General features: G+C 46.0%; 1 protein-coding gene across 1 annotated transcript in view; it reads left to right on the forward strand.

Moving 5' to 3' along the window:
- Positions 1-459: 459 nt before the first annotated feature.
- Positions 460-12,699, forward strand: part of HSPA12A (heat shock protein family A (Hsp70) member 12A) — an 86,369-nt gene continuing 74,129 nt past the window's right edge. Inside the window, exon 1 of the mRNA XM_073354259.1 lies at positions 460-718. Within this exon, the coding sequence (XP_073210360.1) occupies positions 691-718 (28 nt within the window). The 5' untranslated portion in view covers positions 460-690. The remainder of the gene's footprint in view (positions 719-12,699) is intronic.

The raw sequence follows: 12,699 nt of genomic DNA on the forward strand, positions 1-12,699 counted from the left end.
AAGGTGTAGGGCTGGTAATGCAGTTAGTCACAGAAAATACAAAGCTACTCCGTGCATCTTTTGCAAATGATATTTGCCCTAACTCCAACTCCCTATTGCAGTGGTGGTGGTTTTTCTGTGCACAAAGGTTAGTCCGTGCTATAAGCAGCGTGCTCCAGTTTCCAACCACTCAGCCATGGGCAGGGTGCTTAGTCTGGAACTAGCCTCATGACGCTGTCAACTTCATTTGCGCACCGAAAGCGATAGCAATGACAACGAAATACACATTCAAAAGCTAGGCTGGAGCCGTCCCTTCCCTGAGCGTCTCCATCATTTAGCAGCTCCACAAGCGATTCTGCCAGTGGCAGCCTGGGGTGCCCTGGTTGAGGGGGGAAGCGGAGAGCGAGCGCACGCTTGCAGGGGAGGGGCTCTGCAGCAATCGGAGCAGTCACAGCCCTGCAGCCCGCAGGAAAGGCTTCTGAGCACTGGGGGTCAAACGCTGAGCCGTCCCTCTGGCTCCCTGCACCGTCTGTGGGAAGGCGCTAGGAGAGTGGGGGAGGGAAGAAGGAGCGAAGCCTCGCCCGGGCTCAGGAGGAAGCAGCAGCAGCAGCAGCAGCCGGCGATGGCTCAGGCTGCGGAGTGAGCAGCGCCCCGCGTGCGGCTGCTGGGCTCTGGCTGCAGGGCGGAGAGGGGCGAGAGGCGGCTCCAGCCATGGCCGAGACGGAGGGCGGCCCCGCAGGTAAGAGGAACCGCGTTCCCTTGTGCCTGCCGCGGGGGAGCCCCTGCCGGCCGGGCACGCACCAGCCCCTCCGCAATGCAGGAAACCTCCCCGTGAATGCGCATGGGGCTGTGGCTCACCTCAGCCTCTGCAGCAAGGGGCCGGGCACGGGTGCGGCTCCCGCGGTGCAGCCGCGTCCCGTCAGTGAGTGCGCCGGCGGCGACCGGCTGCGGGAGGCGTCACGCGCGCTAGGCGGCGCAGAAATGGCTCTGCGGGGAGCTGGCGATCGCCCCGACCGACTCTGTGTCATGTCCCGCGGCGGCCGCGGGACGGTGCGGGGCGGCCTGGGCGGGGGCTCAAGCCGGGGCCGGGCTGCTGAGCCTGGGGAGCGCTCCGCTCCCGGCGCGGGGAGGGGATACTGGCCTGGGGCGGGATTGATGCTCAGAGGCTCCGATGCAGGCGCGTAGGGCAGCCGAGCGGTTTCCCCAGGGCGACCGCCGGGCTCTCCCGGGCGGGGTGGCCACGCATCTCCCGAGCCAGCCGCAGTCCGGGACCGAAGAGCTTTAGCCGGACAGGACCCCTGGCGGGGGCCGAGGGGCAGCCGCTGCTGCTCATCCCGCGCTGTCTCCCGGAGGGAGTCCGTGCCGCAGGCCGGGAGGGGGCTGACGGGGGGAGCCGAGCGGCAACACAATGCGGAGGAACGTGATGCCCCCGCTTGCCCGTCTCCTGCCTGTCTCCGGGCTGCCCCCCTGCAAGTACGGCTGGGCCCGCGGCGATCGGGCCCGGACAAAGCTGCCAATGCTCCCCAAAGGCATGTACACCACCCAGCTAGCCCAGGCCTCTCTCCCCGTGTCTCCCACTGGCCAGTCTCCTCTCTTAGGATGTGGGGTCAGACTCTGGGCAAGGGCACGCTTTGTAGTTCCACTCGGGTGCTTCTCCCATTGAAATAAAGGGAAGGGGCATCTTAGGCTAATAGAGAGGCAGGCCTGTCAGTGCATCAATCTGAGCGGGGGTTTGTGATACAGAATCATCTCTCTTCCCCCCCTCCCCCCGCCCCCATTTAGATCACATCATATCTTCAGCATCCTGGAACAGCCAGAGAGCTCCAAATCTAAGGAGTCTCAGAGGCGGGATAAAACCGGAGGCAGTTTTGCAAAACCTTGCATATGGGGGTTTGACTTTGTAAAATCAAAAACAGGAGCTGTTCTGGGTCTCCTTTTATCCAGATCAGGAGGATTCTAATAATTAAAAAAAAATTGGTCCATTTGAAAATACAGTGCATAGGAGTAAAACAATGATGTTTTGTGGGGCAAGGAACTACACTCTGTATGCATCTGTCTGTAAAGGGTGCCAGCACAGTATGGGTATTACCAGACTTCAAAAATAATTATAGGGGAATAAAATATAGCCAGCGTGATGTACTTGATTCCTCTCCATGTGGGTGCTGCAGAGGTTTGAAAACATTGTAACTTTGAATCCCAGTCTCTGCACAAATAGAATTCTAGATGATGGTGTAGAGAGAAATAAAGGGCTGGGTTTATATGGTATTAGCATGTGGCTTAGAGGAGAATATTCCACTGCAATGCATCGTAAACGGGAATGTCCGAGAACATCCATTTTGAAAACTCTAGAACAGAACATTGTTTGAAAAACTAGTTGAATCTTAAAGTTATCTGCTTTGCTCTTTTGTTGCTTTGCTTGCCAAAGGTTGCTGGGAACTCCAATACTCTCCTTCCCCTCATGTAAATTAATTTTTTTTAAAATAAAGGCTCTAATGATTTGTGTCCTCTGTCTTGATGAAGTTAACTATAATCTTGTTATAGCAGACAGCTGACAAAGGGAAGAGTGGAAAGCAGATTCACCCATCTGTTAGATGACAGTATATTACATATTTTTACACAGAGTTAATTGCAAATCTGGTGTATTGCAATGTTGAAATTAAATGGTTCGAGGAAGAACCTAAGCAGGAAGGATTCCACTATAAGAAGGAGTACGATATAGCAAAGTAACGATTTGTCATACTAGAAATGCTTACATCTTTTGTAGTCGATAGAACACTGAAACAGTTGGAGAAAAAGGAATCTGAAAAAAAAATACTGCTAAATGAGAGTACGTATATTGGTAGTGTTAGGGCTGCAAAAATTTACAGCAGTGTAGTGTGCTGCAAAAATGACACACGCCTATGTAAAATAGCAAAATGCTGTATGCGCCAGCTGTTCATCATTTTTATGGCTCCAAGTAGCACAGCATTGCAGTATTTGCAGTTTGGCTAGCATGAGCATGACTAATTTTATTCACAGAAACTGTTGTGTTAAAGCTTTAATAATGCTATCTTAAAGAAATATAAACCATTGGCTCATATTCAAATGACATCAATTTAGTAGATTTAAAAAAATTACAAAAAACTAACTTAACAGTACACAGTGTGATAAGCTTTTAACCTGAATGTATAGCACATTTTAGCCCATGAACCAGACCCTGCCCTGTGCTAGGATGACATTTTGCTTCTCTACTGATGCAAAGTTTCCCTAAAGCCTATCAGGCCCCAGAGGATGTGTCCTACACTGGGTTTATGGAAAATAGGTCCTGTCAAACTAACTTAATTTTTTTTTATGGGATTACAAGTTTGATTGATAAAGGTAATAGTGTTGATGTTATATATTTAGACTTCTTAAAGTATTTGACTTAGTACAACATTTTGATTAAAAAATTAGAACGATACAAAATTAACAGGCACTCATTAAATGGATTAAAAACTGGCTAGTTGATAGGTCTCAATATGGAATTGTAAATGTGGAATAGTCGTCAAGCAAGTATGTTTCTAATGGGGTCCCCCAGAGATCGGTTCTTGGCCCTATGCTTTTAAACATTTTTTATCAATGACCTGAGAATATAAAATCACCACTAATAAAGTTTGCAGATGGCACAAAGATTAGAGATTGGTGAGTAATGAAGAGGACAGGTCACTGTTACAGAGCAATCAGAATTGCTTGGTAAGTCGGGCACGAGCAAACTACATGCATTTGGATATACTAAATATAAATGTATACATCTAGGAACGAAGAAAGTAAGTCATACTTACAGGATGGGGGACTTCTGGGAATCAATGACTCCGAAAATCATTTGGGGGTTGTGGCACATAGTCAGCTGAACATGAGCTCCCAGTGTGACACTGGCCAGATGGGCTAATGCTATCCGTGGATGCATAAACAGGGGAATCCTAAATAGGAGTAGAGGTTATTTTACCTAAATATTTGGCACTGGTGTGACCGCTGCTGGAATACTGTGTCCAGTTTTGGTGTCCACAGTTCAGGAAGAATGTTGATAAATTGGAGAAAAGCAACAAGAATGATGAAAGGATTTGAAAACATGCCAAGACTCAAGGAGCTCAACCTATTTATCTTAAAGAGAAGGTTGAGGAGTCACTTGATCACAGCCTATAAATACCTTCATGGGGAACAAATATTTGATAATAGGCTTTTCACGGGCAACTTTAAAATCAAGGTTGGATTTTTTTTCCCCAGATATGCTGTAGTTCAAAAGAATTTTGGTGGGGAAGTTCTATGGCCTGTTATGCGGGAAGTCAGACTAGACGATCACAATGGTCCCTTCTGGCTTTGGAATCTATGAACATAGGGGCATACTCAGGTGGTATAGATCTGATGTAACAGACCCTATTCCCTCACACTCTGAGCCAATGTAGTGACAGTGGCTAAGGTATTTCTACACCACAGCTATCCCCAGGAGCTGGCGTGACCTCTTTGGGACATGGACTGTCACTGCAAGTTAGAGCAGCCTTTATGCAGGAGGACAGGACTGTTGCCTCAGGTGCGTCAAATCTGGCCCCATAACTGTAAAAGGTGGAATTTGAATCCATTCAGTTCTCTCACAATGTCATTTTTATTCAAATTAGGATAAAACATTTTAAAAGATTTTAATGACATTCATCACCCCCATCATTTTTTGTTGAGTGATTTTTTTGCGTGATCACAGATTTCCTCAGTTGAGGTTCTCATATGACTTGCCAACGTCAGCTTCTCCTCATTGTTTTGGGCATGTTGCTGTCAACTTTGATTCCCATTATGGGCTTCACCTCTCCTGCTGCATTAGGTTCAGGCTTCTGGGCCTTTCCTTCAAGGCTGTGCACAACTCCTCTCCTGGCCATATGCCTGATTTTGGTTTCCCCAGTTCCCTATGCCAGGGGTTCGCAACCTTTTTCTTTCTCAAACCGCCCTCCCCCTCCCCCCTCACGCTATAAAGACTCCACAGCCCGCCTGTGTCACAACAACTCTTTTTCTGCATATCCAGTAGATTCAAAGCCAGGGCTGGTATTTGGAGGCAGCAAGCAGGGCAATTGCCGCAAAGCGACGTTCCTTGGGCTTCAGTTTTAGTCCAGGGTGATGGGGCTTTGGCTTCAGCCCCGGGCCCCAGTGAGTCTAATGCTGGCCCTGCTGTCTGGCTTATTTTGGCAGACCCCCTGAAACCTGCTCTCAGACCCCCACTGGAACCCGGACTCCTGGTGGAGAACCACTTCCCTGTGCCATACCAAGCCTCTCTCACAACCACTCCCCTTTGTATCCTCCCCACTCTTTTTCTCATCTTGCATGGTGTTCCCTACTCTCTTCCTGTGCACCAAACAACCACCCCGCTCATTCAAATCCACTCTTAAAACACAGTTTTTCTGCAAAGGCGTGCAGCGTGACTGGTGAACTGTTCCAGCACTTCCTTACTATCCCATTGGTATCCCATCCACCTTCAGTACATGTGTCTGGACTCTTCTCATGCAGTTTGAGCTAAACTCATCACTGATGTTATTCTGACTTCAGTGGAGGAACTCCAGGCAGGAAATCAGCCCTGTAGGTGGGATTTCCAAAAATGGTGTTAGCCTAACTCTTACAGTGGGAGTTTTACTCTTGACTTCAGTGAGAGGTAGAGTTAGTCTTCTATTAAGTGTTTTTGAAAATCCCTCTCTGTCTATACTAGATTGTATGCTCTGTAGAACAGGAGCCATGAATATTTGTATGTTTACGCTGTGCTAAGGTCACTCTTGGTCTCAATAAATAATTATGGAAAGCACGAATAGAAGAAAGCAGTTTCATGTAAGTGCACAGTTTTGAGATTAGGAGAGGAAAGATCTTAATCCATTGACATGCTGTTCTGTAAACTGTTAGCAAATTTTGTGAGGAAACTGTTGGGCTGTACTTCCTTTTTTTTTTTTTAATGTAAATTTAATTTGACAATTGCGACAAGTTTGCAGGTAAGTACCTTACACCTCTTTGTTAAATGCTACGTTTTGACCTATTTGTCTCTTCATAATTATTTCCTTATTTATTAGGCTTTGTGTAGCATTCATCAGCTTTCCATCTAACAACCTCATTAGATTAAAGAAGTTAAATCGAGGTTGCTGACAGACACTCAGGTCTGTTCAGCTTGAATTCACCAACGGGAAAGATGGTAGAGTGTCAGGCAGAACTAATATGAGAGAATTCCAAAGCTCTTAAATATACAGGCCCCGATCCTGGAGTGCACGATGCAGCCACTTTGCACGAGCACTCTGGTGCACCCTAAATAATGGGGATATGACCCTTGGGGGAGAGGTGTCACCATCACATAGGGAAAATCTAAGTACAGTAACCCCTCACTTAACGTTGTAGTTTGGTTCCTGAAAAATGTTACTTTAAGCGAAACGATGTTAAGCGAATCCAATTTCCAATTTCAGCATAAGAATTAATGTAAATCGGATGGGGGCTAGGTTCCACGGAAATTTTTTTTGCCAGACAAAAGACATTATATACATATAGAGTATAAGGTTTAAATAATTTTAAACAATTTAATGTTGGACTTCCTAGTGATGATTGTGAAGCTTGGTTGAGGCAGGGGTGTAGTGGGGTTGGGGTGTAGGGCCTTGCCCCACTCCGCCTGCCTGGAGCTCCTGCTAGGGAGTGGGGTCAGGACGTGGGGGGGCTTGCCCTGCTCCTCCCGCCCGGCGTTCCAGCCGGGAAGGGGGTCGGGGCGTGGGAGGTCCCCCTGTTCCACCCACCCAGCCCTCCTGCCAGGGAGCGGGGTTGGGGGTTGCCCGCTCCCTGGCTGGAATGCCGGGCGGGGGGAGTGGGGTAAGCCCCCACGCCCCGACCCCGTTCCTTGGCAGGAGCGCCAGGCAGGCAGAATGAGGCAAGCCAAACAACCTTATAAGAGAACATTGCACGACTTTAAATGAGTATATTCTCTAATAGATCAGCAACCTAATAACGAAACAATGTTAACTGGGATGACTTTCAGTGAGGAGTTACTGTATTAGGCTTCTGTAACATTCCTGTGGCTGGTGTTTCTGTGTCCTGGTGACTGTCAGCTGCCATAAGTGCTCCTGGGAGCCTTCATTCTGCTCTACACTGTGTCAAGGCAGCCTCAGGATGGGGGGAGGGGGATATAATGGGTACCTTTGAGTCTGTCCCTCAGATGTGCCGAGCACTCCTCTGCCGTAGCTTAGGATCAGACCAACAGAGTCTGTTCCGACCAGCTATGCTCATAGGAATACATTTTACTCAGTTCCACTGAAAAGTGAGCTGGACTATTCACTTGATTAAGATTTACCCTCAAGAGCAAAATCAATGAGTAGATCAGACTCATACTTTGGTTAAAAAAGAATGATTTTATGATATGACTGCTGATAAATATTCACATTTGCTGTGGTGATGAGTGGCATAGTAATGCATATATGTAAGACAGATATAATGAAAAGCTTCCATTTATTTTACCACAAGGTATTTTTAAAACAGATAATGCAGGGTTTTAAAAGTAGGATTGCCACAGTGAAGTGGTAATGGTTGACAAATAGATATTGTAACAAGAAATTCCTCCCAAGTTAGGTTCAGAGCGTTTTTAAAAAATGTTATCACATAACAGAAAAGTAAAATGCAGTCAGTCTAAAAACAGAATGCACTGAAATACTCTTTACAGATGAATCTAAAGGACAGGAGAGAGAGCTCTCAGCACAGAGGGCCTTTGTTCTTGTCTCCCGAGTAGCACTATTTAGGACTGCATAAGGGTGGGTCAAGGACATATGAGAATTGCTTTTGGAAGTTGCTGGGTCCGATTCTCCACTGCCTTGCATCCTGTGTACCATTTGGGTCAGGCAGTGTGTTACAGTAGCCACTTCCCACTCACTGGCTCAGATCCTTGGCTTCGTTATGGCTGATTTGCACTGCAGTGGTGTCACAGCAGCTTTAAAGCCAGTTAACTGAGATTATAACTTTGAGCAACCTTGAGGCCGTGATAAATTACATCAGGGTCTAGATTGACTCTCTGCAGCTCCAGAATCCCAGCCACAAGAGTGGCTTAGAACGATCTGTCCCTCCCCTAGCTCTCACCCCTACGCCTTCAGCATTGAGCACAACCTGGTCACTGCAGAGGACCTGACACTTTGCACAGGTGAAAATGACTATAGCATGCAAGACAGTGAAGAATTAGGACCAAGGCCAGGAAGACAGCTTTATTGGCCCTTTAGAGCCACTGTGACAGCTCAAAGGCTCTGGATTTGGGGCCAGAATCTGATTTCAAGACTATACAAAGCAGAGCTTACCCAACGCCACTGGAAATTCCCTACTCTCAGCTATATTTAAGAGAGAATCCTTAACAGTAACACTCCACATGTTAAGAGTCAACTCTGTACCTTTTCTCTCTTCCATTGTTGGCCACACACACACTATTTTTTCCAGCAGCAATTCTCCAAAGACCAAGGAGCTAAGGCCTACAGACTCTAAAGCAGTGGTGGGTAACCTGTGGCCCACAGGCTGCATACAGCCCATCAGAGTAATCTGATTGCGGGCCGCGAGACAGCTTGCTGACGTTGACCATCCGCAGGCACGGCCCCCACAGCTCTCAGTGATCACGGTTTGCCGTTTCCAGCCAATAGGAGCTGCGGCGGGCTGCAGGTTGCCCACCACTGCTCTAAAGCGTTGTTCTGTATATCTTTGTTGAACTTCTAAGTTATTTTTAAATTGCTAGAAGGACCTTTAAAAGGTTTGGGGTTCAGATAGTCATCCAGAACTGTACATGCTTATCTGACTGTGGGGGTACCATCATCCCATCCATGAAGACTCATATTCCTCCACCCCCAAAACTCCCTCAATGAACTGTCCTACCTGCAGTTGCCTTTTTGGAAGAGAAGACCTAGAGACCCACTATATATTACCTTTCAGTGGAGGAACAATGTGGGGAAATCTGTACCATGCCCCATGCCCCACAGCATCTTCTGGCAGCATCACCTGCATTCTCTCACCTTCTCGGGGTTTAGATCATCTATCCCACAATCTTACTCTCTCTGCTGGGGTTTGGATACTACTCACCCACACCATGTCTCCACTGGAAGATGGGGATGTGTAGTGCATGTCATTCACCCACTCTCTCTCCATTGGGAGGATCTCCAGTTTCTTGTACCATCCAGTGTTCCCCATGCTGCCCTCTCTTTCATGGCCTGATGTCACGCGACACCAGGTATTGGCATCCTTTATCTTGGGAGTGGGTAGAGAAATGGGCCTATGCCTGTTCACTGTAGAGACTGGGCTGGTTGTCTGTAACACCAAGTATGAGAGCTTAAATATCACAATTTCTTTAAAATGTTCTTGATGTCCTGTACTACTGAGTTGGGTTGGAAATGCATTCCTGGTCTGTCTGCTAACAGTTTGATCTGTTGGATTTCATCTTAGCTGTCTCCACTCTTAAAGATTTAAATAGCTGTGGTTGTACCAGACTGGCAAATAGATCTAACAAATCTAACTCCTCTTTCTTAAGTTTCCATGGATACCTTGAAGAGTGCACACACTGTAATCAAAACAGTAGGGAGTACAGTTTACAAAAGCTTCCAGTATTGTCCTCATGGAATTGTTACATTCAAGAAATAGCTCTTTGTAATAGCTCTCTCACTTAGTCAGCTCTGTTCCTCTTATGTTTTTAGTCTTATCAAGTCCTTTGCATCTCCCACCTGTTGAGATGTAACTTTCATCTGAGTACTCAATGTTTAGTCGGTAACTTTTGCCTGATTCAAAACTTGATGCCTAATATAGCTAAGGCACTTGGATACTACAGTGATGGGGCAATACAAGAACCTACTTAGGCATGTCTTGGGCCTTGTCTACACTACTACTTAAGTTGATTATAAGTTATGTTGCTCAGGAGTATGAAAAAGCCACCCCTCTGAGCGACATAACTTACATCGACTTAATGAGATGTCTTCGCTGCACTATGTTAGCAGGAGATGCTCTCCCACTGACATAGTTTCCGCCTCTCATTGAGGTGGATTAATTATGTCAACTGGAGAACGTGCTCCCGTCAACATAGTGCATCTTCATCCAACATGCTAAATTGACGCCTCTGCATCGATTGCAGCAGCGCCAATTTAGCGTGATAGTGAAGACAAGTCCTTGGTTTGTAATATACAACTGTTTGGAGTTACAGCAGTTTCATGGAGAATTCTTCCATGGTTCTAAAAAGTCTGCTGTCTTCTGCCATTGCATCATGCTTTCAAATGTAGTCCTTTTTCTTCTGGGATCTAGAGCTGTTAATACCACTTGTTACCAAAAAATCCAATTGCTGAAACATTTTCAGTATCAAGAAACAGGCAATAAAGATAAATAGGTTAGTTCTTGTTTTAGCTATGAGATGTCACTTAGATACTAACCCACTAATCCTAGTCTACAGACTCACTGTTGGCTCTGTCAATGAATGTTGAAATTTGACACCATCCTTGTCGTTCTCCAACTGCTGACATTCTTCTATTTCCTCATCTGTGAGCAAATGTAGGACTTTTAGCCTTGTAGAATGTCAAGGGCTTTACTGATAACACTCAGTACCATGTGACCATCTGTTGTTGTTTTATTTATTGCTTTTCACAGTCGGACTTTTCCATATTACCCTGTTCTCCCTTTCTCCTATAATCTTTTTGATTTTGTCTGGATTCAAGAGCATCTTTGGTATTCCTAAAAATTGTGAAAGGGAAAATGTTTCTCAATGTAATGCACATTTAAAGAAACAAAAGTCATTGGAGTCTTCCTGTTTAGTGAATGACAAGAGTTTTTGTGTGAATCTAACAATCATGGTGAAAGCTGAGTAAGTGACTATTCAACCAAAGATAGTAAACAATACATCCAGAGTAGTTTCCTGTTTGTTCACATTAGATGTATTTTCTATATCTAATCTCTTGCTTAATATGTAATGCCTCAGGTCAGGAAGAGCTCTGTGTAGCTCAAAAGCTTGTATCTTTCATCGACAGAAGAAGTTGGTCCAATAAAATATATTACCTCACTCACCTTGTGTCTTTAATATCTTTGGACCAACATGGCTACAATAACACTGCATATATTTATCTAGCAACTGTGACAAAGTTCCTCCTCTACTTTGGTGGGTCTTGCGCTTATTGACGGATTTGCTCACCTTGGAGCTTCACGGCAGCCCTCAGTTTGGCCGTTTTCGTGAGCCCACAGTCCAGGTCAGCTCCTCCTGTGTCTGACCAGGAGTTGGGAGGTTTGGGGGAAACCCAGGCCTGCCCTCTACTCCGCGTTCCAGCCCAGGGTCCTGTGGAATGCAACTGTCTAGAGTGCCTCATGGAACAGCTGTGCGACAGCTACAACTCCCTGGGCTACTTCCCCATGGCCTCCTCCCAACATCTTCTTTATCCTTACCATAGGACCTTCCTCCTGGTGTCTGATAATGCTTGTACACCTCAGTCCTCCAACAGTATGCGTTCTCACTCTCAGCTCCTAGCGCCTCTTGCTCCTTACACGTGCACCACAAACTAAAGTGAGCTCCTTTTTAAACCCAGGTGCCCTGATTAGCCTGTCTTAATTGATTCTAGCAGCTTCTTGATTGGCTGCAGGTGTTCTAATCAGCCAGTTTGTCTTAATTGTCTCCAGAAAGTTCCTGATTGTTCTGGAACCTTCCCTGTTACCTTACCCAGGGAAAAGGGACCTACTTAACCTGGGGCTAATATATCTGCCTTCTATTACTCTCCTGTAGCCATCCGGCCCGACCCTGTCACACAACCCAGGTTTGCATGGCACTTTATAGACATGGAAAAAAACAAGGTCTTTGTCCTGAAAAGCTTGTAATTTAAGCCATTTGGATGATACGATGGGAGATGGAATGAGGAGAATGAACATCAGGAAACTGCACTAGGAGAGGATAGTTTTACACAGAATCTGGATTCTGTTTCTTTGTGTTTTCTATTTTTGGGAGGGAAAGAGGACGATTTTTATGAAGATATGGGCAAAGGTTTGTTTGCGGGCAAAGGTAGGTTTGTTTTTTATGAAGATGCGGGCAAAGGTAATGCCTGATTGGAGATTATTAGTGCAGGGACGCCAGAAGGAAGCGAGTTTGAGGAAGGAGTTTTCAGGAGGAAAAGGAGGTTGCTTGGTGTGCAGAAAAGGTGCCAGGCATAGGGTACTGTATGACAACAGGTGTGAGTGGGAGATGGCAAAGGAGGAGCGTGATTGTTCTTTTTCATCCAGCCTCCAAGGTGTCACTGGGCTCAATTCTGTGTTCCTTCAAGAAGACAAGATCTCAGAGGGGGTGAAATTCACCTCTGAGCAGCATGCCAATGCAAACCCAGTGGCCCGCTTAAACTCTGATTAAGTTAGCTAGCTACACAAGGTTATCACCCATAGCAAATAATTAAGGTTGTACAAATCCAGAGTTCTTTCTGGTAATGACAATGTAAAACTGAAAAGATCTTGAGAATACTAGATGAAAAAGCACAGATGTGGCTCCCTGGTTGAGTCATAAAAATGATCCGAAGCAGAGTAGTTATAATAAACCGGAAAAGGCATTGGTTCTAGTGAGACAAATTTTATTTGTAGACATTTACTTCAACTGTGCAGATATCTTTGCCTTTAACAAACTATTACTGTACTCTAAATGCTATCAGTGAGATTGCATAGCAGCATTCTGGCTGATTGATTATTATGAAAAGTTAACAGAAAACCTCGATTTGGAATGGTCATTAGCTGGGG

Source organism: Lepidochelys kempii, chromosome 7, assembly GCF_965140265.1.
Source record: "Lepidochelys kempii isolate rLepKem1 chromosome 7, rLepKem1.hap2, whole genome shotgun sequence".
NCBI classification, from domain to species: domain Eukaryota; kingdom Metazoa; phylum Chordata; order Testudines; family Cheloniidae; genus Lepidochelys; species Lepidochelys kempii.